This window comes from Hippocampus comes, unplaced genomic scaffold (assembly GCF_001891065.2).
Source record: "Hippocampus comes isolate QL1 unplaced genomic scaffold, H_comes_QL1_v1.1 scaffold51, whole genome shotgun sequence".
Lineage (NCBI taxonomy): Eukaryota > Metazoa > Chordata > Actinopteri > Syngnathiformes > Syngnathidae > Hippocampus > Hippocampus comes.
Window position 1 is genome coordinate 2317516 of NW_017805497.1, and position 26455 is coordinate 2343970.

Consider the following 26455-nt stretch of genomic DNA (forward strand, 5'->3'; position numbering starts at 1 on the left):
TCAATTTCCAGTTGCGTTCAATTGACAGGCGAAATACTTGTAGTAGCCTGGCGAACAGAACACGCATTGTACGTTATCTTTGACGAGACGTCGCAAACATGGCAGAGGAACGATCGGAAAGATCCGATGGAAAGATTGTAAAGATGGAGATCGACTACAGCTCAACTGTGGATCAACGTCTCCCTGAATGCGAGAAAATGGCTAAAGTAAGTGGTCGTGAAAGAGGCCACCGCCGGCTGAGTCATGGTGCCAAGAACTAGACTTATAGCATTTGAGATCATGTTACACGCCTGAAAAATACTACCCTACAAACCGAGACAAATACGTTGAAACAAAAAGGTTATAGTTCTTAAAATGTCAAATTTCCTAACATCCTTCAGTTTCTATCTCTGTGCCTTCAGTGAGTTTGTAAAATGAAATCTACTAGCATGCTAACAGACCTAGCCGTCCGTGCATTGCTCAACATCGTCCCGGTTTCCAACAATCGTATTTACCTGCATAAAAGCTCATGCCTGTGCAAATGCTTCAAGTGTGGCAAATGTTAAAAGTGTGGAAGCGTGTGGTGTAAAGTATGTATGTTTTCTTCACCAGGAAGGCAAGCTGCAAGAAGCAGTTGAAAGCTTGTTGTCATTAGAGAAGCAAACTAGAACGGTAAGTCTGATGGTTAACTGTATTTTTACTGTTCACAATCTCTGTATAGCACTTGTTATATAAATGGAGGGGTTTGGGATACATTTAGTTACAGATATTTTTTCTACTTGATTGGGTGTTTTGGTGCTGATCGCTGATGAAATGTCAATTGTTGCCCCAACCCCCCACCCCTAAACAATTTCCTATAAAGGCGTCTGACATGGTGTCCACGTCGAGAATCCTTGTGGCTGTGGTCCAGATGTGTTATGCAGCTAAAGACTGGGATGCCCTAAATGAAAACATTATGCTCCTTTCCAAAAGGAGGAGTCAGCTGAAGCAGGTCAGACATTATTTTCCCATCAGTCTGTTTCTACCAGTTAGTCATTCAATAATGTTTTTTCTCTAAAGATTTCAAAATTATTCCCAGACATTGTTTAGTGCTCACAATGTGCTGTTTCTCTTCTTAGGCTGTTGCAAAAATGGTCCAAGAATGTTACAAGTATGTCGATTCTGTGACGGATTTGACCATCAAGTTGCGGCTAATTGACACACTTCGCACAGTGACTGCTGGAAAGGTTTGCTACGTGTCAAATACTCATTTGCATCGTAGTCCATCAGATGTGAGAGACTTGAAAGGCCGGGTTAATATAATGATATATCCTGTATAGTATTTTCCATGAACATGACTTGAAATTATTGGTACCGGTAATTGTCTTTTATTTGTTTCTTCATTTGTAAAATACATATTATATATAGACCACACAAGAGTTGCACCAAGTCCCAGTACTAGTCTTGTATCATGAATTTTAGGAAGCAAAAATCACAAGATACCCTAATTAAAAAAAAAAATTAAATACAGCTCTTTTAGGGTTGGGGGAATTGACCGCAAGCGCTCCAACTCTGTGGCACCAGACTGGTGCACAGCACGTCAGCCGCGGAAGCCCGTCTGTAACATGATTTGTTTAAAATCTTTCCATATAAATAAATGTTAAAAATGTACATAATTTCCGGTTTACAAAGCTCACCTGATTCAAAGCCTTACCAGTTTAAAGAGGAGATAAAAAAAAAAAAAAGTACCTGCTGTATATTGGCTGCCTCACTTTATTCACTGTGGCTCTCTAGGTAATAACACAGGATATTTTCAAAGAAAGGTATCTCAGTTGGATTTTTAAAAACTTTTAATTCCCTTAAACACAGTAAACATGTTTTGTTCCACCCCAAGCAATGCAGAACACAGTTAGTTACATGGTAGCGTCCCAGTAAAGGAATTGATTCTGCATCTGGTCTGCGTATGCTCTGTCTTGACATAAATGCGTATTGACGTCATCGATGACGCACTTAAAAGCGTTAGCATCCTACCAGAGCTAGTCTGCAACGGAAAACTTGTTTTGAACTACTTTTAACTTTTTTTTTTTTTTTTTTAATCAAGCTGTTCCTTTAATAAAAAATGTTGAAATAATCACAGCTACTGCGTTAACTTGACAAATGAACTATCGTGATAAATTACGTGATGTTTACATCGGTCTCCAGATATTACATGGGTGTAAAACGGCTGTTCTGATAAATGTAGTGGCGCATGTAAATGGTAGGTTGTAATAGATCATATCACACGAAAACAAAATTTTTAATTTCATTTGGTCATTTGATTTCATTCTAATTTGAATGGAAGGCTCTGTGTAAACCATTACTGAAATGAAGAATCAATATAAGCATGAACTCGGACAGTTTCACTGGTCTACTCTGACATCTTTGAAAATGTCAGATGTTTTTGTATAATATTGGTGAAGAGTGGGCATCTTCTGATAAATTTTGAAATGTCCCCCTCCCAGATCTATGTAGAGATTGAGCGTGCCAGGCTCACAAAGACCTTGGCTAATATCAAGGAACAAAGTGGAGACGTGAAAGAGGCGGCATCCATTCTTCAGGAGCTGCAGGTAAGAGACAAAAAATGGGATTGTGCTACTATGGTGATAGTTGCCAAATTTATTTTGGTCCTCCTGCAAACAAAATAATGAACCACTTCTGGGCCTCATCAGTGTGTGTTTTTTTTTTTTTTTTTTTTTTTTTTAAACCCAGGTTGAAACGTATGGCTCGATGGAGAAAAAAGAAAAGGTGGAGTTCATCTTGGAACAGATGAGGCTTTGTGTTGCTGTCAAGGATTACATTCGCACACAGATCATTAGCAAGAAGATCAACACCAAATTCTTCCAAGAGGAGGGCAGTGAGGTAAGACACTGACACAATAAGAGATTTAACAAAGTAGTATATTTTGTCCAGTAGAAAGAATGATGTATGGTGTGTGTGTTTTTTGTTTGTTTGCGTGTTTTAAGAAGAGTTTGATTCAATGGAATTGACTTAACGATTGCTCAGTCATCTGGGATCAGCTCTATCTGAATTCCATCCCCAATGAGAAAATGTGCTTGACAAAATGTATGGATGAGGGTTTAACGGAAAAATATCTTTTGTTTGAACAATTTAGGAACTGAAGCTGAAGTACTACAACCTAATGATTCAGGTGGACCAGCATGAAGGGTCCTATTTGTCTATCTGCAAACACTATCGGGCCATTTATGATACCCCGTGCATCTTGGAAGACAGCAGCAAGTGGCAGCAGGTACAGCTGCACTACATGAAATGTATTTGCTCCTTATGACTGATCCATTCTCATGAACAAACGTCTGCACAAAATGTGAATGTGTGTTTCAGGCCCTGAAGAGTGTCGTGCTGTATGTGATTCTCGCCCCATATGACAATGAACAGTCTGACCTCGTACACAGAATCAGTGCAGATAAGAAATTGGAAGAGATTCCCAAGTACAAGTAAGTTCCCTGATTTATACACTGCGTCTACAAAGTATTCAGAGCACTTCATTTTTTCCACATTTTATGTGACAGTTGTATTCTAAAATGGAATCAATTCTTTTTTTTTCCGAAACATTTTACATATAATGCCCCTTAATAACAACATGAAAATTATTATTATTTTTTTTTTTTTTGCAAATTTCTGAAGAATAAGAAACTAAAGTTGCTGTACCTAAGTATTCATAGCCTTTACCGCGAAGCTCAAACCACGCTTCGGTGAATCCAGTTTATCCTGATCGTCCTTGAGGTGTTCCTGCAAGTTAATTTCGCTATGGCAAATTAAGTTGTTTGGAAAGGATTTAGACAGGGAGATACTTTTTTATGTAATGTCCCACAACTGATAGTGTATGTCAAAGCACAAACCAAGCAGTAAGTCTAAGATAATTGTCTGTAGACCTCCGAGGCAGGATTGTGTTGGGGCATAGGTCTGGGGAAGGGTATAGAAATAAATCTGCTCCTTTGAAAGTTTCAACGAGTACAGTGGCCTCCCATTTTCTGTAAATGGAAGACGTTGGGAACCACAAGGACACTTGCTAGAGCTGTCCGCCCGTCTAAATTTAGCACTTGGTGGAGAAATGTTCTCATTGACGTGACCAAGAAGCTGATGATCACTTTGTTAAAACGCAAATATTTCTCTGGATAAAGAAGAGAACCAGAACAACAACCATCCCAGCAGCAAACCACCAATCAGGCCTTCATGGGAGGGTGGATTAGAGGTATCACAATTAATCGGTTAATCAACCATCAAATTCATTGACAAGTATTTCATAATCAATGAATCGTTAGAGCCACTGTTTAACTTAAAATAGTCAAGATCCTCCGATTTCAGCCTCAAGAAGAAAATATTTGCTGATTTCTGTCGTCTTTCATAAAAGTAGACGGATTATTGTTTTTGCTTAGTCAAAATAAGACATTTTCAAACGTATACTTTTCCTTTGGAAAGCAATGAATCAACATTTTTTCCCAAATTTCTGACATGTTACAAATCAAAGCAGTACCTGAGTGAATCATAATCAATTTGCAGGGGGAAAAAATCAATTTAATGTATTAGCAGCCATTCACATTAACCAGTGCCCAAGAAGGCTCCCCTTACTTAATTGTGATTTATTTTTTCATCCTTACACAATACCAAATATACAACAATCAGCGGTTAGTAAACAGTAAACTGAAAAAAATATTTTGCAATACATTTCAATGCAAAAGGAATTTTTATTCCATTAATCGATGAAATAAAAGATGGAATAATCAACTCTAAAATCATTCAGTTGTGACAGCCCTACTTTGAATATTTGCGTATGTCCTCAGTAGTACAATGTGATATCAGTGGTCCATTTACTTGTGATTAATCCCCAGGGAGCTTCTAAAGCAATTCACCACTATGGAGCTCATGCGCTGGGCTGCCCTTGTGGAGGATTATGGGAAGGAGCTACGAGAGGGCTCACCCGGGAGCCCCGCCACAGATGTCTTTTTGTATTCTGAGGACGGGGAGAAACGGTGGAAGGATTTGAAGAACAGAGTGGTGGAGCATGTAAGTTTGAGATTTGGTGACAGACGGTGGTTGAATCTCTGACATTGGCATTCATTGTTTTAGCAATACACACAAAGCATTAGCCTTTAAATACAGTGAAACCTGGAGAAATAGATACCAGACCCAACCAGAACTGTTAATAAGATATAAACGTCTTAAAACGCACTTAAAATTATTACAACATCAATTTTGAAGTATTCCTTACCGGTTGTTTTTTACTCTTTGTCACAGAGTTCTCCAAATAAGCAACAAAGCAGAGTTTCAATTACATCATTAGAAAATACGTATTTGTTGATTACAGTGTACAACAAATGGTTCTTCATTTCCACAGAACATAAGAATAATGGCCAAATATTACACCAGAATCACAATGAAGAGGATGGCTGGGCTCCTTGACCTCTCCATCGACGTAAGGACTGATTAACGGGGGAGGGCGTCTGTTGGGGCTGCAAACATGTCCGCCCAAGTTTGAAAATGCTGTGAGGAAAAACGTGACATGTTATATTCTTCAGGAATCTGAGGAGTTTCTCTCCAGCCTCGTTGTGAACAAGACCATCTACGCCAAAGTGGACCGCCTGGCCGGAATCATCAACTTCCAGAGGCCCAAAGATCCCAACGACCTCCTCAATGACTGGTCACAAAAACTCAACTCCCTCATGTCGCTGGTCAACAAGACAACACATCTCATTGCGAAGGAGGAAATGATCCACAACCTGCAGTGAAACATTGTAGTTTTTGTTGTGGTTTTAATTTGTTGTGTTTTCCCTCCTTCTGCTCAATTGTATTTGAATATACAGTATGTTGGTCAACAAAAGATCTGCAGTACAAACACAGCTGTGTAGAGTTTTGTCCATTAAAAACAGATGGACCGTTGTGTTCCTGTCACGCTTTCTTGCTAACCAGTAACTTCATCTTGAATTGTTAGAGACTTGACCATTTATTTACTTGTTGACAAAAAATACAACCTAAGAAAAATAAACTCACATTTGTGTAACAAATGAGTGATATCGTATTTAATGACAATCATTACAATACTAACAAGCAAGCTACTAACTACATAATAAATGGAACTTTCATGAATATTCCAGTTTGATCCAAAAACATGTTTGTTTGTTCATTGAGAGCAATGTTTCCCAACCTTTGAACCAGGGCACATCTTTTACATTAGCAAAATGTTGCAAAAAGTACCTGAAATGATAATCTTGTCTCACTTAACTCGCAAATTTGCTTTGAGTTTGAAATCCAACACAATTCTGTTGTCTGAATGACAGCCAGTCTTTTATACCTACTAGCGTGAACGGGAAGAGCATTTAATTGTTCTGCTTGTCACATTATGTCACTGGCAGTGATGTATGAATGCAGAGAGAGTTAGAAATGTGTTGTATGCTATGCTTTTTGTCCCAATTAAATGAAATTGGAGAATTTCTTGTGTCACCTGGTGTTCTCTCACAGATCTCTGCTGCAGCACAGTGGTTGAGAATGACTAATTTGGAGCAAATTATGAGAACCAGCGCTATTGAATATGAAATATGCCCTGGTTGTATACCGTCTCATGCTCAATGGCAGCTGGAATAGGTTACAGCTAACCTGTGACCTAATAGGACATGATGGATAAATGGAATATACAGAAATGTATTTGCCCCCCTCAATATTACTGTCAACCTACCTACCCAGGCTTATTTTTACTTTCCTATAACCAAATATTTCAAATGCAAACTGTTGATATTTTCGAGTTTTTTTCCCCCGACCGGGAGGCAAATCCCACAGGAGCACTTGGGACTTTTTGAACAAATGAATGTCACAGAACAAAACGCGTACGCACCCCCTTCAACCTTCAGATCGTTTCATCCCATGATCCTTTGCGCGAGTCTGACAAGTGGATCCAAGATGGCGTAGAAGTAAAGCTAGGTAAGTGTTGACTTCCCATTTTCAAACCTTTCATTTTCTGCTTTATTTTGAGGCTGGTGTCAATATATGCTAATGCGCAGCAATAGGAAAATAGCGCATGTTTGTATTTTATGCGTTGGCAACAGGTCGATGTCATATGAATTATATGCGCCAGTATACCGTAGCGGAATCACAGGCCCGAACCCGTTTTGTTACGGCGAGCCCACCTAGCCAACCTAGCTTGCTAACGTTAACCCAGCAGCCTTCTACGCTTTATTCGAGCTTTCAAGGTTTGTGCTGCGAAGATGCACGTTCCGAAAAGCGAGCAAACTGCAAGCGCTGCGTTCCTTGTTAACGGCATTGGAGTTGTGCCTGTGGAAACGCGGTGCAGTGGAGACATTTTCGAGGCTTTGAAACGTCACCGTTTGTCATAGTCAAAACAAGTTTGCCTCGCCAAAGAGAAAAGTGAGCCCTCACACGACAGCTTCTAAGGATAAACGTTCTACTGGTCTTCTCAATTAGATCAAATATGTCGGCTGGTTCTAAAAAGACGTTGCATCATTATAGCAAATTGGATATTATTACTTTTATTATGATGATGATGATGATCATAATTTTATTATCCAACTCACTTGTCCATTACTTCTACCATTTTTTAATCCCCTGTGGAAGTGGGTGTCTCACAAAAACATTGTAATTCTCCCACTGAATCCCACCAAAATATTTGTTGTGGCATCTTGAAAGCATCATGATCTCAACTGAAATTTGTTTATATAACCCTTCATAACAAACGCACCTGTAATACACGAAACACAAAAGCTACATATATAAAAGAGAAGTATAACAATCATAAATAGCCAAGCAAAATCTTCTCCAATGGAAATACAGATGTTCAAAGCTGTTAGCAGAGAAGTCTCCATTGACTGGGATGAGGGTGCCTGGATCCTAGATGTTGCGATCACAGTGCACAGGATGTCACTCAATTTTGCTTCAAACTAAGATTGAAAGTAAACAACACCTACGACTAGTTTTCGAACAGCCGATAGTTCATCCATTGGCAAGTGATAATAATACAGAAAGATTGGTTCAATTCTGCTACCTCATTTTGTCGTCTCTCGCTTGATTTTACTTTTTTAATGCCAATTTTCATCTGTCTCCATATATGATCTTTGAGGCATTCAACTCTACTTTTGGGTAAGTGAAGAGCCTTTCGGTCCTGCTCTTAGCAGTCATACCAACGCAGACGATACAGTCATGCTGATACTCACAACACAACAAAAAAAAAAAATGGGGCCTTTGCAAACATACTGCCCATGAAGGCGCAAAACACAAAGCGCCAATATTCGACACGATTGTCCCGGCCAGAAATGCCAAACACACTCCACAAAAGGTTTATATGACATCATATGATGCACAATTAACTTTAAAATGACAAAAAGGGTGAAAAGTAGAAATGAAAGAGAAATCTAAGCGGCGCTTCTGTAAAAGGCTGCCATATTCAAAGTTGGCTTCTTTGATATCCAGTATAACTCTTTATCCCCATATAGCCAGAGGGCAAATTACGGCCCGTGGGCCGGATACGGCCCGTTGGTCTTTTTAATCCGGCCCGCCGAAGGTTGGTACAGTACACAATTAAGGTTCAATGTAAATGATTGTATTCATTTCATTTTGACTTGTAATGACAGTCATTTCAACGCCAGGTGGCGGAGTTACTTGAAGTTGCAGAGCACAGGGAGGGAGAGGGAGACGATACGGAAGCCCGCAGTAGCGCTAACTCAAGTAACTCCGCTCGATACGACGGAATAAGTGTGTCCGCGCCGCTATTTTCAATCATTGGATTCAAAACGACGACATGCAAGTGACTCTTTATTGCAGTGAGTTTTACTGGAATTGCGAACATGTTTACGTCCTGTAGATCATGGTATCTAAAGGAAGAGGAACAGTCATGGCCGCGAAAGTGAAGTGTATCTAATTAAACGAAGCGGGTTACAAAGTACGAAACATTCAGGAGACGCTTGGAGTCTGATAGACTCAAATCTACGAGACTTTGAAAAACGAGGAAGCGATTCTTGCTCAGTCCGATTCTAGGTGTTTCCATGCTCAGAGTGAATTGCATGCGGCTCGACGGACAGTCGAGTAAAGAAACGTTTCCTGGAATGGTTTGACTATTATCGTGCCAAAAACTTTCCGCAAACTGGACCGCTAATAAGAGAGCAATCAAGTCCCATAGCGCTATGGGCGTCTTAAGACTTCGAAGCGTCGTGTGGCTGGGTTCAAAAGTTGGTTGCACGACATCAGCTGAGCAACGCTGTCTTGTGTGGTGATCGAGTGGAGGTCAAGTTCGAGACAGTGAGTGAGGGGAAAGAAAGCCACCAGGTCTTTTACTCGTCTCATTTTGCAGCAAATAGTCCTAACTTTGTTATATTTTGTCATATACCTGTACTGTATGCTGCAGTTTTTGGGCAATATATCGATGCACTTTGTTGCTTGTGTTGTCACACATGTATGTTGTTAACATACTTGGACGTTCATCCAGGACATATACCACAGTTGTTTCACTGTTCTCATGAAAAAAAAGTATGGTAATACTTTAATGCTTTTGTTCTGTTGATGTTTGGTATGGACTGTCAACATATACAGTTTTTTATATGTACTGTATCTTGTGCTGACCCGGTCCACCTGTCAAATTTTGAAATCAATGTGGCGCCCGAGCCAAAAAGTTTGCCCACCCCTGGGCTAGATTGATTTACTAATTGAAGTAAGCCAGAACGTCAATGTAGAAATTGATGTCGCATGCAGCTGCCACAAAATATGGTAAATCTGCAAAACTGAACATTTACTTCTGAATATTTCATGTGAACTAAATCAATGTAACGCTCCCTTTGGGAGAGAAATAGTCTTCAACTTCATTTGTTGTCAACACCATAACTATGGTTGTTTGTAGTTTCAGCACACCAGAAAGTGGTAATAACATTTGCTTTACATTGTTCGGTTAGCGACATGATAATAACCACACTAATAATGGTGTTTCCATCCAATGTTGCCAAACTTTGAAGCAAATTTAGTGAAATCGCACAAAACGAATAAACGACCATTGCCCATTCCTATTTGTTCTTGTTTTGTGACTTTTGAGATTAGAGGAGACTGCCAGTGCCTTGAGATGACGTCATAAGAGCGACTCTCTTGACTAACAAAATGTTGCTTTCGTGGTTAAAGCATACCGAGACATAAAAAGGTGATGGCAGAGAAGACTGTTAATGTTGTGAATATTGTCAGAGATAAGAAGACCTATGCATGGTTCTCCGCAGGCACGTTCCTGCGTCAATGAATGCTTCTTTTATTAAATCCAGAAATATTTCAATTTCTTCGTCACCCCCAAACGTACCTTACTTTTTTTTGTGACTGAACGTGTGACATGGTATCCGGACCTGTCAAGATTTATTTGCAAAACCTGTTTCCATAGCCAAAATTCTTATTTTCCTTTTATCGATGTGCTCAAAAATTCGCCCCATCAAAGTGTAAAACCAATTTAGTGAATTTTAGGCCTTTTGTCAAATTTTTTGAGTTTGCACTCGGGCTTATTGTCGAAATTCTTGGAAATTCAAATAAAAATATGTGCATGAAAACCCAGAGTAATAATTGTCTCAATGAGGGCTGCCACAAACAACAAATTAGGTACTGACTAATCAGTATACCAATCATGGCATATTGCACCAGCAAGCAGCTGCTCTTATATAATCATCATGTAACAGTAGGGTTGGGTATCAATTCAGATTTCCAAAATCCATTTGATTTGCTTTGCAAGGGGCCGATTTGATTCACGATTCACTTTGATTTTTGATTCAGTTAAGGATTTCACAAATTATCAATTTTACTTTAATATGGAAGACAGACGAAGAAGAGAAAAAATATATAATACAACTGGTTCATAAAGCTAATTTTAAGATTTCTTTACCAGCAATCTCAATTGATCCCACATTAATGAAAATATTCAGATGTTTCATGCACTTCTGGTCTACTTAGTTCCTCTTCCATCATGCAAAGTGTCCTGACTTGTGTCCATAATTGTCCTGAATGCTATAAGTGTGGCAGCCCACCCAAGTGGTTAGTATGTCGGCCTCACAGTGCAGAGGTACAGGGTTCGATTCCAGCTCTTGCCTTACTGTGTGCATGTTCTCCCCGTGCCTGCGTGGGTTTTCTCTGGGTACTCCAGTATCCTCCCACATTCCAAAAACATGCGTGGTAGATTAATGGAACACTCTAAATGGTCCCTCGGTGTGAGTGTGAGCGCGGATGGTTGTTCGTCTCTGTGTGCCCTGCGATTGACTAGCAACCGGTTCAGGGTGTCCCCTGCCTCCTGCCCGAAGACAGCTGGGATAGGCTCCAGCATGCCCCATCACCCTTGTGAGGATAAGTGGATCAGAAAATTGAAGAATGGATGTTAACAGTGTAGAATAAGAAGGTCAACCATGATCTATTACAGCCTCCTGCATTGTCATTTTTCAGTATACTTTCCAGAGAAAGTTGGGTGCGGAAAGCCGGACAGTGGCCGGTGATGTGCACCGGTTCTTGTGTTCATTGCAAAGAATTTTACATTTTGTAATATGAAGTTTTTTCATATTATTTATACATTATTCATTTAAAAATGTTATCTTTATTTTTGCGCCGTCCTCTTTGGCTCATTTGTTTTAAATGCAACATGTTTAATTTTCCAGTGTTCATGTACTGAAAAATAAATGTTAAAAAAGTGACATTCACATTTATTAGCATGAATACCACAAAAGATACCAATTTCAGTACGTTGTACTAGATTTGATTCCCAGGTACCGGGAATCGGAACTGACCGGTTTAAATGTGAATGGTATTCATCATTATATGCCTCTATAGATCCGCACACGTTTGCTGTTGTCGATTTGATTTTAATTGTTATTTTTTTCCCCCCACTCTCAGAAGTTTTGTCCCTGAGTCATGGCGGACAGGAGAGCGGAGAAATCATGTGAAGAAGCCAGCAGATCGTTAGTAAGGCGGGAGTATGAGGCGGTAGTCAGTCACAGCACGGACACCTTGGCGGTCCTTGCTCCCCAAGTCCAATCCACAGGCATCCAGCTCTCAGCGAACCCGCCTTGCGGAAGCCTCCGCAGCCGCGCCCTGCTTTATCGCATCGCTGCGTTTCTTCAGTTGGTGAGTATAGTACCGGTCCAATGCTTTGTCATACACTGTAGAAATTGTGTCCCTGAATGAACACTTTTTAGCTTTTTTTTAAAGCAAAATATCTTTTCATTTATCATTAATCCTTGGACAGCAGAGTGGAATACTATTTGCCACGCATTTGAAAATTTCTGGCTTTGAATCTGCTCAGGGCCACTTGTGTGGAGTTTGAATGTTCTCCTTGTTCGTTTTCTCTGGATACTCCAGCTTCCTCCTAAAACAAACAAAAGAAAACAAACATGCACATTACTGTAATATATGTGCTGACTGACTGTCTCTGAAGATACGTGAGAGTTGTAAAGATAGCTGTGTGGGGAAAAAGACTCGCCTTGGAAAATACCCATACTTCTAACTAGCAGGGAAACCACCTTGTACCATCTTTTTGTTTCTATTTACGATTGTTTACTTGTTTCTCTCCCTGAACTGTTCGGAACAAATCCACTCACGACGGCCTCATGATACTTGATGAACAACAAACATGTTCTAATTGCGGAGCTGAAGAAAGGGAATTGTAGGGTAGGAGATATATTGCAGAACACTTTACAGAAAACGCTTCTTGAAACTACGTGAGGCCCGGACGTCCGGCACGCCAAACACACAGATATGGAATATACTTTGGTGGAGTTATGTCAAAACCGACACGTTTATAAGCATTGCAACAACAAATCGATAAAAATTGATAATTAAGTGTTGACAACTAATTTCATTATCAATTTGTTTTGTCGTTTAATAATTACATCAGTCGCCCGCTGTGCCACACGGTTATAAGGTCAGTCAGCCGCTGTATTCTTGTGCTGTGAGACCCACAACCAGCTCTCATGGGTCTAACATGACACGGTCTTCTCCAAACCAGTGCTTTACAGTTATTTTGTGTTAAGCAATTACAAGTTATTCTAGTGTGGCCAAAATTGCCAATACATTGCTGAGCTGAGGCAGCGGCTCAGAATTTGAGCTCACTGCTCAGCTAAGGTCCTTGTCTCACTGCATGACTTTTTTTGTTGCACTGTCAGACAACCAGAAAAATATCATTTGTCTTGGACTGGGCAAGACATCACACGACAAGTCCGTCACCGACCATTGTGATTTGTTTATGTCCTTGGTGTATGACGCGTCCAAATTCAGCTGGGATTGACTTTATCTCTACCCTAAACCTGTGGACAAGCGCTGTTGAAAATGGATGGATCGGATTAAAAAAAGACAATAAATGAAGATAATGTTTTTAAATCACTGTTTCACCCTGAAGCAACAAGAGAAGGTTAAATGAGAGGAATAAACATTTGTCCCTCAATGTTCTCAGAGCAGTAAAATTACATGCTATACAATTATGGAAACTACTTAAGATTTATAATGATAGTGGTAGCTACTCCATTGTGACGTCTAGATAGTGATTCCCTGAAATTCTGTGAAGGTTTGACCCCGGGATGTCTAAAGTATATTTGTTGTCGCTGTTTTTCAATTTCTTCTTTGTTGTGGCTGTTGTTCAAATTTCTTCTTTCTTTCCCAACAGAAAAAATATGATGAAGCAGATCAAGACTGCAAACATGGTAAGCATTACATGTTTACCTTTTAATATAAAACTGTCAGGATTCCGAGATCAAGATTTGATTAATTTCACAATAGGGATGGCCGAGTGGTTAGCGCATCAACCTCACAGTTGTCTGAGGTTGTGTGCTCAATCCCGACTCTGGCCTTCCTGTGTGGAGTTTGCATGTTCTCCCTGTGCCTGTGTGGGTTTTCTCCGGGTAGTTCGGGTTCCTCCCACATTCCAAAAACATGCATGGCAGGCTGATTGAACACTCTAAATTGTCTCTAGGTGTGAGTGTGAGCGCGGATGGTTATTTGTCTCTGTGTGACTTGCAATTGGCTGGCAACTGGTTCAGGCTGTCCCCTGTCTACTGCCCAAAAACAGCTGGGATTGGCTCCAGCACCCCCCGCTACCCTAGTGAAGATAAACCGGTTTGGAAAATGGATGGATGGATGGATGGTTAAGAATCCTGTTTGACTTTAGTCTGAAGGCACTCTTTGACCAGATTGTTGATAGGCAATATAACACTAAAGCATTCCCCACACACGAACCTTGCCCCCCAAAAGCTCAGGTTCTCCCGAACCCTTAATCTGATTTTCTAAACTCTCTGTGTGTTGTACTCAGGTTGAAGTGGCCATTCTATTATTTAAGTCTGGTTGACTTTGCAATTTGACACAATGTCATTTTGGGGAAATCTTTACAAGTTGCGACGAAGTGCATAAAGAAAAGTTGCACGGGTCATAAATATGGCTGTGATTTTGCACATATACCTAACTTGTGTGCAGAGTATGAACATTGTACGCTTTTATTAGTGACTTGGCCCTATGTTCTTCCTCTTCTTTCTCACCTAGTCCTGGCAGAAGATAGGGCGGGGGGAGACGGTTTGCTCCAGGCCATCTTGGGCTCCATGCAGTTGGATGGCAGCCTGCAGGATGTGGCCAGCATCCTTTCTAAAGCTTTGTTTGGAGAGCCAATGGTATGTTGAATGGACAGTATTTACTTGTATGTGCAGAGCCACCTTCGGTCAGGATAAAAATGTACTGCAAATTTGGGCTGGACAATTTATCGAAATTAAAGCCATAATTTAGAATTTGGCTGCTCTCGATCTTTCAAATATTAAAATCGAAGAAAAAAGATAAATGTGCAGCACGGTGCAATGCATTTACAAGTTCCTGATGTTGTGCCCTTAATGCACATGCTGCTTGTGTAGCAAAATGTAGTCTGTGTGATTCTGCTGTCCCTGACTGTGCTTTAAGATGGTTGACAGTTGGATGGTTGGAGTTGACTATAAAACTAAACGTCCACTAAACGTCCAACAAAAAGAACTACTCACATTGTATGTTTGAATACAGAACGTGTTTCGTTTTTAAAACAATGCTAGCGCTAATGCTAAAGTAATGGAGCATCTCATTCAAATGCAAATTCTAATGCAATCGTCTAAACAGTAGAATATGTGTTAAGAAGCAAATTCCACCTGCTTTTAGCCACAATAATATTTGCCAGCAAGAGGTAGCGTTCATCCTGCTCGTTTCACAGTAATGCTTAGTGTCATGACGTGCTTTCATTCTACGTGGAAAATAATTGAGGTGTCGGAATCTGTCGATTGCCTTTGGGCAGTAGTGAATGATGTCATATCATATTCTGATTCATGTTGACATTTTTATTTCATCTCATACTGTCATGAACTCATGTAAATATTAAAGCATCTGATGATTGCTGTCATGAAAATCAATTTTTCCCTCCACTCCAAACCAAAACGTCCTTAAATCCTTCATGTTACAAATCATTGTTGTAATGAAATTGTCTTCATCTTTTTTTTTCTGCAGAATGGCATTGTTGCAAAAGACATATCCAGATTAAAAATTCTGTTTTCAGAAATAGAGGTCAGTATCAAGTCGCCATACACCACATTGGCATAGTTACCGTCCTTTTTTTGTGCATGCCCTTTGCCAGACTTTAATTACTAAATGCTTCAAGCTGGACTCATAATGGCATAGTTGTCACTATTTTTTCTCCCTCAGTCTAGTTTGTTGCTGTTTTGGAAATAATATGTAATACTCTTGTAATTGCAGTGGTCAGACTGCTTGTTTGGTTATACTGTATTAAGAGCCATGACACAATAATTTTCTCCCGTGTCCACCTCCCCATCCTTTTTGTCTTGTCAGGCTATAAAGAAGAGTGCGATGGCACCAGAATACACGGATGACCAGGAGGAGGGTAGGCAAAAAGTTGCACCGCACTTTGAGGTGTCCTAAAAGGTTTTCGTTCAGCCTCGGTGACCATTTGACTTTATGTGCACTGACAGAGGTCCAAGACGGCTGGCAGTTTAGGCCCCCACCTCGAGGAGTCACCAGCAGTGAGGAGTACACTCTCTGTAAAAGGTGAACAAAAAAAAGCAGGGGTTTGAAGTTGTGAATGTATTGAGGTTGGATGAGGAGTTTTAAAATGTCAGAGCAATGTTATATTTACCACTTACCTGTGAATAAAAAACCTGTTGTAATGTCAAGAATCATCAACTCGATATGAATAGCACACAAGTCGCTGGGGTTACAATGTCTGTAAATTGGTCTTTAAATTCCACTATACTGTTGTTCATTTGCTCTCTGGTAGCATTTAAATATGTCATGCTGGACCAGTATAGGAAAGAGACATGAAAGGCAGACTTTGTCTTCATACTGCCTTTAATTGTATAGTTTCACAGGCAAAGCTGGTGTAATTGAAGGGAAAAAAAACCTAGCATCCAACCACACTCTTCACCTCTCCTTTAGGTACTTAGAGCAGGGTCTGTGTCGGTACGGGGCCCAGTGTACGTCAGCACACTCGCAGGAGGAGCTGATGGAATGGCAGAAACGCTATGCGTCGCGCCTCATCCGTCTGAAGCAACAGCAGGAAAGCAAACACTTCACTGAAAATTACATGGAGACACTAATAGAGAAGTGGATGAACTCTCTCTCCCCAGAGAAAGTGGTATGTGACTCGCTTGATAGAAAACACCAGATACTGTCCTTTATACACAGTGTACTGTTTCTAGTGAAGGTGCATAATATATGCATCTATCTTTTATAGTGAATAGCTACACACCTGATTTAAATCTGTTACACTGCTTATAGTACATAGCATGTTCGCAATTGTTGCAAACTGACCACAGGCCATAGGTTGACCCTCGCCTTCGTGCAATAAATACAGGCGCTCCCCGATTTACGAACATTCGTGTTACGAACAACGGTCCATACGAACATTTTTGCGGGTACAGGTATGTCGAAAAATGTTCTCGGACAGAGATGCTGTAAGTTAGATTTTGTATTGCGCGCCTTTTTCCGAGTACTGTAGTACTTCTTTCCGCCGCTAATACCGACCTGAGGCGCTGTGAGAGGAGGAGGAGGAGGAAACGCCTGTCCCCATGAAGAAGTTTGAGACGGAACTCTTGGCCGAGGGGTTTTCGCTCATAGATAAAGCCATCGCACTCTTCGAGCAGCAAGACCCAAATATTGAACGTTGCACAAAGGTTGCAAATCAAATGAATGATGCCATACAGTGCTACTGCATCATTTATGATGAGAAAAAGAAGAAAACTGTGCAATCGTCGTTAGATCGCTTCTTTCGGCCAGTTTCTACTACGCCCTCCAAGGAAGATACTCGTCAACCCTCATCATCTTCTCCTGGACCCTCAACTTCTTCCTTCATTGATGTTACGGAGGAGGAAGTAACTCTTGAAGCCCATTCCAGCGGCGACGAAGACCCTCTCGGCCCCATGATATAAAATCTTCCTCTTCCTTCTCCTCCCCCTCCATCATCTCCTTAAGCCTTCGAGTACATCTTCCAAAAGTAAGTTAAACTTCATTTTATTACACTTAGATAAACCTTAAACATACTTATATAAGCCTTAAACATACATTCCATACAAAATATAGCACTGAGGCAACTTACGAACGAATTCAGCTTACGAACGATCCTTTGGAACGTATCTCGTTCGTTAGCTGGGGAGCGTCTGTAACACGTATCAAACATGCATTAGAAATAAGTCTTACTACAGGTGGTATAAAGCACTTTTAATCCCTTTCGATTTTAATTCCCAAAGTGGATGTCAGAGAATAATTTTTCCGAAGTCTGCATTATTTGATCTATAGAAGTAATAATTCTTATTGTTAGGGTTTTCAAATTCTGTTGTTATTTCACCTATTTTCCTCTTTCCAGCTAAGTGACTGTTTAGAAGGAGTCAACGTTGAAACCAGCACAAGTCTCTCTCTTACCGTTACCACCAAAAAATCTTTCCAATCTTGGACCTTCTCACTGCTCTGCAAGGTAGGGAAAAAAATGATTTGTTGGCAACCATTCTAATATGGATCAGCACCCTAATTACTATGGCTGAGCATTTAACTAATTTTCCTGAATTAAAAAAAAAACATTCAAGTTTTCAAATTTCTATCCCTTCATTACACAAAAACAGGACATAATTGACAGTGCAGAAAACGCACAAATTCAACTAGCAATGTGGTCTATAATGTGCACTGTTAAGGGGAAGCTAGACTGCACACAGGCTGGTATCTGGTTGCTTGTAGGATGCAAATAATGAGCTGCAGGTGATCGATTTTTGTGACCAGCCATAAAAAGTATTGATTGAGATATGCTGATCATGTACTTTTTCAAAGGAATTAGCCAGTCATGATCAATAGCCAATCAATTGGAGCACCGATACATTGGAATGATATTAGGTTGTTTCGAGATCATGATTTGGGCTGACAGTTTGCTACTTTTTTAATGCTGTTTACAGCAGGGCTCCGTCACTATTCTCCACAAATACCAGTAGATAACTGTAGTTAAGACCGAATCAACATCATCAGCAATGGCTGAATTTGCAATAGATTCCATGAATTCTTAATCTGTGTTGTTTTTGGCAGCCATTTTGGATTTAGTCTTCAGTCTTTTGGGAAAAAGGCTTATTAGTTTTAGTCACGTTTTAGTCATTCCTATTCATGATTGTTTTAGTCGACAAATATTCAAAAAAGGTTTGTCTAGCTTTAGTCGATTTTGGTTAAAAACAGACATACAAGGTTTCCACCCAATTGCAAAGACTTTCTGATCTACTAAGTAACAGTGGAATCATTATTCATTACTCCAAAGCAAAGAACCAAAACATTTTGTTGTGGCTTTATTTCTGTGAACACACCTGCTCAAGTGCAGTGAGCATACACATGCCCAAAATATGAGTCATGGATGAGGAACACTTAAAAGTAAGAACAAACATGACACTTTAGCAAAACAAACAAAATAAAAGCAACAATTTTTTTTTTTTTAAAGCAAAGTATTTTCTGTTCTAAACCAACATTTTTCTGTCATCTGTCTGTGTGTCTTTGAACAGCCTCCTAGAAAACTATATCGCATTGCCCTGCTCTACGATGCCCACAGACCACACTTTTCCATCACAGGAGTCTCTGCTGGGGAGCAGATACAAACTGTGTCCACTGGCTCTCAAGAGTGGACTCCACGAAAAGAAACAGCAGGTATGTTGTTTGGTGTATGATGCCCAATAGTCAAGAGTATAGGTGTTCCAATCACTTCAAGGCCACAGACGTATAAAGTCCAGACCGACAAACATTTGTGAAAGAATGGGTTGCTCTCTTGAGTTGTGATCAGATGCCACCTTGTGCAATAAGCTCAGTTGTGAAATTCCCTCAATTCTAAATGTTCCACAGGCGAACGGACTATATATTATAAGAACGTGGAAGTGTTTGGGAATGACAGCAACTCAACCACAAAATAGCAGGCTACATAAACCGACGCAGCGGTGTCGTATTGAACCTTATGGATTCAATGCGACGCGATGCCACCAAAAGTTTGCATTTGCAAGCCCCGGTGAAATGGGCGAAGAAGCAAAATTTTGGCTTCACATGCTTCATCCACGCCGCCCAGCACACAACTGCATTGACTATTTATGATAATGCGCCACCAGGTCAGCTCGTATTTAGTCAGACCGCAGCCTATGGCCAGTATTTGCCTGATAACCATACCTGGGATTAGTACTCGCCTATCCCCAGTTATAGTCTTTGACTGATCTCTTACATGATGCAAGTGTACTTGCTTTTGATTTTAATCTTCATATGTTATATATAAATGCCATACAAGGCAACCTGTCACATTATGTGAAACGGTTCATCAGTAAATTCAGTTCTTTGCATTCCTTGTCATTTTGTGCTCTACGGACAGTGGCAGCAGACAATGGCATAGACCACTGTGTCTACAAGGTCACTGTGGAATTCACCACAGAGATCTTTGGCACCTTCAGACAGACCATCGTTTTTGACTTTGGCTCCGAACCAGTGCTGATGCAGCGAATCATGGTGGATGCTGCCTCTATTGAAGGTATGCCAAGTTCTCTATACACATCATGGTAAAAAGAAACTACAATCAATTGAATTTAACTTACTGCTGTTTTCTAGATATAGAACATTTGATGGCAGCCAGACAGCAGCTCTTGATGACTGCAAAACGTTGGGACTCTTCCTGTAAGACTATAGTTGGATTCACACCTAATGAAACCATGTGTGATCTGGAGCGCAGTCTTTTATCCCGCTATCAAATCCCACTGTCGGCGGACCAGCTCTTTACTCAGTCAGTTCTGGACAAGACTCTGACCAGAGAAAACTACCAGGCCCGGCTCCATGACCTTCTCTACATAGAGGAGATTGCGCAATTTAAAGAAGTGAGCAAGTGAGTCATTTGTTTTTTCCTGGTTGCAGGGGGGCAAGGGCTTTCCTAGAATTGGGGAAGTGGGTCTAAATAAATAATGGCACAATCTACAACAGTAAAGAAGGCAAGGATTTTTTTTGTCTGCCTTTCATTGAGGCTGTATTTGAAAGACATTGAAAACAAAAGTAGTTTTCATGCACTATGATCTTTCTTGTAGATATTTCACCATATGTCTTGAGTCACAGTAAATACAGGCTCAACAAGATGAAGAGTATAAGTATCGTGAAATATATGCTGGCAGTTGGGATAATTGTAAAACTACACTTCCCTTTGCAATTTCTGACATATGTACTAAAATTACTGTGAATTTTCCATTTTGATGTCTGACTGGATACCAAAACTGTATGTTTTCAAGCTACCACAAGGTGTCAGACTTGATCTTCATTGTGAACGTGATACTTGTCTTACACACAATTCGACTTCCAATAAGGTCTATTGACATGCCTGAGGTCAAATCTCAGAGGGTAGATGTCAAAATCCAGTCCTGAATGACCGCTGTCCTGCATGTTTTCCATCACTCCATATTGCAACACACCTAATTCAAATTAACAGGATACCGGGCTTCTGCAGAGCTTGCTGATCATTTGAATCAGGTGTGTTGCAACAGGCAGAGATGGAAAACATGCAGGACGGTAGCCCTCCATGACCGAAGGTTGACACCTATGTCTCAGAGGACAGTGTTATTTTTATTTTTTTTTTAAAGCCTAGAATGAGCAGACCTGCTTTATTTTCTCTGTTATCCAATCGCTTCAAGTCTGAAGACACCTGGTGCATTTCCAAAGTGCAAGTACATCTCTGATGCTTTTCAGTAGTGATTAATTTCAGCAGCAGATTACTTTTTTTAATTAACTACAAATGTTCATGACAGAGGACATTTTTTTAAACACTTAAATACGAGGCTCAAATACATTTAAGAACAGTCATTAAAATGTATGAATTCTTTCAAGCGACTTGTAGAAGATATGCCAACAGCATTTCAAGTAAAGAAATTGCTCAATAAAAAGTAGTGTTCAGCTTCCCATAAAATGTGCTTGCACATTTTCCTCTTTGGTGTAATCAAAGGTACCAAAGCTCCTGAAGTCTGTATTCTGCTCATATTTAGTTTGTACTCTGCACTTTCTCCTAAACCGACTCTCAGCTTGTATCAACTAGCGCATTCCAATGTTTGTGCATCTTCAGCAGGGAGTATTCCAATTCCAGGTGATGGTTGTTACAAAGATGCAAAGCTACCCTGTGGGCATGGGAACGTTATACAGCATTACCAAATATGTGCAGAGTACAAACTAAATATGAGCAGAATACAGACTTCATTCGACACCATCATATTTGGTATAATTGAAAAAGCCCGCCATTTTCTCTGGAGGACATAAAAGGGGTTAATGCATTTGCATACAGTGGGTGGGAAATATTCTGGTTTACAAATATCCCCCTTAGAGGACAAATTTGAACAATTGGTAGTCAGGAGGATGGAAATCTAAAATAAAAATATCATTGCATTTATAATGGTCGTTAATTACACAAACTTTGTTTCAGAAGTTGAAAAAAAATCAAGAAATCCAAACACTAAACTTGATGAGACTATATAATTTTCAAAGTTTCAACTCCTGGGAATAATTTATTCTAATTGTATTGTTTTAGCTGCGAACTTGCATTTGCAATTTCATCAGATTTAAGGATGACCAACCTCTTGGATTGTTCCAGTTCTGAGGGTCCACTGTTTTTTAAATGTCAGTTGGTATTCTAATTTGGATTTTTTTTTTTTTTTTTTTTTTTTTTTCTTTCCTTCGGTTTAAACGCATTTATACGTTTTGGCACTAAAGGATAGGGTTTTTGCAAACATATTTTTCCGTTTAGACATTCAGTGAGTGCAAATGCGAACTTCATTCGACACCATCATATTTGGTATAATTGAAAAAGCCCGCCATTTTCTCTGGAGGACATAAAAGGGGTTAATGCATTTGCATACAGTGGGTGGGAAATATTCTGGTTTACAAATATCCCCCTTAGAGGACAAATTTGAACAATTGGTAGTCAGGAGGATGGAAATCTAGAATAAAAATATCATTGCATTTATAATGGTCGTTAATTACACAAACTTTGTTTCAGAAGTTGAAAAAAAATCAAGAAATCCAAACACTAAACTTGATGAGACTATATAATTTTCAAAGTTTCAACTCCTGGGAATAATTTATTCTAATTGTATTGTTTTAGCTGCGAACTTGCATTTGCAATTTCATCAGATTTAAGGATGACCAACCTCTTGGATTGTTCCAGTTCTGAGGGTCCACTGTTTTTTAAATGTCAGTTGGTATTCTAATTTGTATTTTTTTTTTTTTTTTTTTTTTGTCTCCCAAGGTTTAACATCAAAGTAAACCTGCAGCTGGTATCCAGCTTCATGCTGACTGGCATTTCAGTTGGAGCCAAGTATGCCCAGAATGGACAACTCTTTGCACGTTTTAAACTCACGAAAACACTGTCTGAGGTATTGAGGGAATGGATTTCACATTGTAGGATTACTACTGGCATTCAGTTGCTTTCTCTCTTAGCCAGTTCAATGCATCAGTGTTTCTATCACCTCTAGGACACACTGGCAGGACGACTAGTGATGACCAAAGTGAAGTCAGTTCTCTTCCTCCCTTTGGGCTCGGAGGGCTTCAATAGCCAGCCTCCTCCGGGGGTCAAAGAGCGCGTCTACGAAGCTGTTATTGAAGAGAAGACCAAGGAATACATCTTCCTCAGGATCTGCAAAGACTGCTGTGATGAACTCGGACTACTGCCTGACAGAAAAATCCAGGTTTGTGCTTCACAGTGTATCTAAAAAGTCTACCCACTCCTCTTCAAATGCCATTGTTTTGTGTTGCATAACATGAGGTCAAGATGAGTCACTTCCAAACTTTTTCCACCGGTGTTGTGACAGACAGTTGAAAGTATAAATTGTAACGTACTTTAAAACTTCTCACTATCTGACATGAAGTTTAGGATCTCACTGGAGGCTGCACTCACTACTTTAGGCAGCTTTATGACGCGTTAACCATGCATTTGTCCCCTGTTGGTTAGCTGAACGGTGGTTGAGAAAGTGCTTGGATATGAAGCAGAGCCTGCATTTTTAATTGAAGTGTCGCCAACAATCAGGTTAATGTAATCGTGGCAGCCACAATTGTAGTCATGATTAAAATTGGATTAATTGTGCAGCCCTACCGCAGACATCACTAATGTTCGTTGTGTCCTTTTTCTTTTTGGTTACCTTTTACCTCTTTTTTTCTGCTTAGAGCCCACATTTAACAGAGTGTTTTGGTGTTATGCGGGTTAAAGCTGTTGATCATATTGTCTGTTTAGTCAAACCTTGATGTTGCTTCTGTATCAGGTGGAACTCCAATTCCAGCTGAACAGGCTACCACTGTGTGAGATGCATTACGCCCTGGATCGCATCAAAGATAGTAAAGACAATAGCATTCTTTTTCCTGATGTTAGCCTTGTCCCAACCATCCCCTGGAGCCCCAACAGGTAATTCACACCGAACACACACTTTAATGTTGCTCCATTCCTCACTTCCTCCAAGAAACCTCGTCTTTCTGTTGGAACAGTAGTTGTTATACACAACTTGTAATGGCAACACATCTTGCTCTCATCACAGAGGGCCTGTAACGCCAGTTTATGAGATGATCAATCATCCTTATGACAGGTGAATCCAAAGAGCAGAAGTGGGTGACAATACATTCCACACAAAAATGCCCTAACTTCATTTGACTTATTAAAAATAAGCGCAGGGAACTTATATAACGTAAATTGATAAATATGCCTCATTTTCAGTTATTTAGTTGTCCCCCACTCTTATCTGTGCACAGATTCTTATCATTTTGTCCATCTTTTTTTTTACAGTGATATGTGCACAAAGAACTCCACACACACACACACACACACACACACACACACACACACACCTTGCAAATTTTAGGGTCATGTGTTCGGAAAATCGGAAATTCTCTTATGTCCCACCAAAAGTAATTAGATCATCCAGTCAAGGTTGTTTCTTATGCCAAAGCCGTCTCCAGTTAATAGGCAATATTTAATATTGTTCGGCCCAAAAAGAAGTCAAAAATGCCTCTCTTTAGTGGGTTCTATTTCTATAAATCCCTTATCTAATAATTACTGGGCCCATCTGTCTTTCACTTTCAGGCAGTGGGATGAACAGCTGGACCCTCGTCTGAATGCCAAGCAGAAAGAGGCCATTCTAGCCATCACCACCCCCCTCTCTATCGCCCTGCCTCCAGTCCTCATAATTGGACCCTATGGCACTGGCAAGACTTTCACCCTGGCACAGGCTGTCAAGCACATCCTACGGCAGGAAACTAGCAGGTATGTTTTATTTTGTAAGCATTTTTGCAGTCCCAAACCACGAATTTTCCCAAGAAGCATTCGCCATCAATTTATTTACTGTAAAGTCCCCCTCCTCCCCATGAGCAATTGACCTTGATATTGGGATTACGTTGTGTTGTTGATGTCGGTGGCAACAGTTACGAGAAACGGCACAACTACATTATTTGAAGGAAGAATGATTAGGATAATCGATTCTAAAATGATTCGATCGTGACAGCCCTACATTAATGATGGAATGTGACAAACCTTAGGATAGCTACGATTGCTGCTAGATATAGTGGGAATTGGCATCCACAGCCAAATCTCATTTCTTTATTCGAACCCTTCTTGTTCCTCGCGCCGCTGTTTATCTTAAATATAGGCATCCCTTTGAAGAGATGATGAACCATAGACATACATATCGGTATCATTGTTTCCTGGATAATTAAAGATAATCACAAATCAATGGTCTCAGCCTCTTATTTATTACTATCACAATATATATCCCATTTTTTAATGTGGAATTTATATTCAAATATGTTTTGCCTGAAGACAGGTAGGATAGGCTCCAGCAAGCCATGACCCTCGTGAGGGTAATAATGGATGGGTGGATGCCACGTAACATGAGCCCATTGCATAACGTTTCTCTGTTCTCTCTGAAACATAAGTGAACTACAGTGATCCTTGCTCTATCACGGTTCGTTTAGCTAGGCTTAAGTGCATCACGTTTTTTTTTTTCTCCAAGTACTGTTTTTGGAAAAAATTGCCTAATGACTCAGAGGTTTTGTGCATGGCTGTAACTTGATTGGTTCCCACGAATGGATCTATCCCACGTGGGTTGTGGGGTGGGGGGGGTGGGGTGCTGAGAAGATGGAAAGCCATGTTGATTGGCTGTGCATCTTCTTTCTGTCTGGGTTAAGGGGTTACTCTTTGATCTTTAATCAATGTCTAAGTGTTGTTTACATGCGTGCTAGTGTATGCATGTTCGCTGCGTGTGTGTGTGTGTGTGTGTGTGTGTGTGTGTGGCTGTGTGGCTGTGGCTAAGAGAAAGAGAGAGAGGAGGCTTATAAGAAAAAAAGCAGCCGGTCTCTATCATTCTTAATCTTCAAATCATTAACACGTCAAATCATTAACAGTCTGCTGCACGCAGGGGATCGCTGGCCTGTATGTGAAACACACAGCACATTTGAAATGCCGTCCCTTTCACATTTTTTGGCTTTTTTTTTTTATAAATCCTACTTCACGGATTTCACTTATCACTGGTTCTTTTTGGAACGTAACCCCCGCGATAAACGAGGGATTACTGTACTTTGTTCAACGTTTTGTTTCTTAAGTGCCAGAAGGTTGACTCCATTTGTTCAACGTTTTGTTTCTTAAGTGCCAGAAGGTTGACTCTGTGTAACATGAAAGCGAAAAGAAAAAGATCTTCGGGACAAACTGGCAGCAAATTTAATATTTATTTTTTGTTTTACTCTGAATGGACACAATATTCAATGTTGAGTATGAATTATAGATGTTTTAAAACCAAGACAGAGGTGACCATTTTCGTTTAGTGACATACACTCACGTTACTCTTAGATCATCATGTTGTTGCTAGTACTTAATGATTGTAGTTGATGCACAGGACCCATACATTTTTGTTCAGCTTTCATGTAGGTTGACATTTTAAAAGCTGTATGGGAATTGAATACTTGTGTTTTTGGAGTGATAATT

At 40.1% G+C, this 26455-nt stretch overlaps 2 protein-coding genes across 3 annotated transcripts in view; both read left to right on the forward strand.

The window, feature by feature from the left end:
* On the forward strand, window positions 1-6101 carry psmd12 (proteasome 26S subunit, non-ATPase 12). The gene is made up of 11 exons (XM_019876529.1): window positions 1-206; window positions 592-651; window positions 842-970; window positions 1098-1205; window positions 2460-2564; window positions 2707-2856; window positions 3110-3244; window positions 3337-3449; window positions 4845-5019; window positions 5351-5428; window positions 5532-6101. Exons 1-11 carry the CDS (start codon window positions 99-101, stop codon window positions 5739-5741), a joined length of 1371 nt encoding a protein of 456 aa, XP_019732088.1. The 5' UTR covers window positions 1-98; the 3' UTR covers window positions 5742-6101.
* A 755-nt stretch (window positions 6102-6856) lies between these two features.
* Window positions 6857-26455, forward strand: part of helz (helicase with zinc finger) — a 41075-nt gene continuing 21476 nt past the window's right edge. Inside the window, exons 1-17 of one of the 2 annotated variants that reach the window (XM_019876526.1) lie at window positions 6883-6927; window positions 7795-7913; window positions 11857-12087; window positions 13622-13658; window positions 14491-14615; window positions 15466-15522; window positions 15805-15856; window positions 15945-16020; window positions 16408-16606; window positions 17834-17941; window positions 18999-19140; window positions 19844-19999; window positions 20077-20347; window positions 22742-22868; window positions 22968-23180; window positions 23751-23890; window positions 24563-24742. In XM_019876526.1, the coding sequence (XP_019732085.1) occupies window positions 11875-12087; window positions 13622-13658; window positions 14491-14615; window positions 15466-15522; window positions 15805-15856; window positions 15945-16020; window positions 16408-16606; window positions 17834-17941; window positions 18999-19140; window positions 19844-19999; window positions 20077-20347; window positions 22742-22868; window positions 22968-23180; window positions 23751-23890; window positions 24563-24742 (2096 nt within the window). In that variant the 5' untranslated portion in view covers window positions 6883-6927; window positions 7795-7913; window positions 11857-11874. Of the gene's footprint in view, window positions 6928-7794; window positions 7914-11856; window positions 12088-13621; window positions 13659-14490; window positions 14616-15465; window positions 15523-15804; window positions 15857-15944; window positions 16021-16407; window positions 16607-17833; window positions 17942-18998; window positions 19141-19843; window positions 20000-20076; window positions 20348-22741; window positions 22869-22967; window positions 23181-23750; window positions 23891-24562; window positions 24743-26455 lie in introns of both variants that reach the window. The other variant, XM_019876525.1, reaches the window with a different exon arrangement.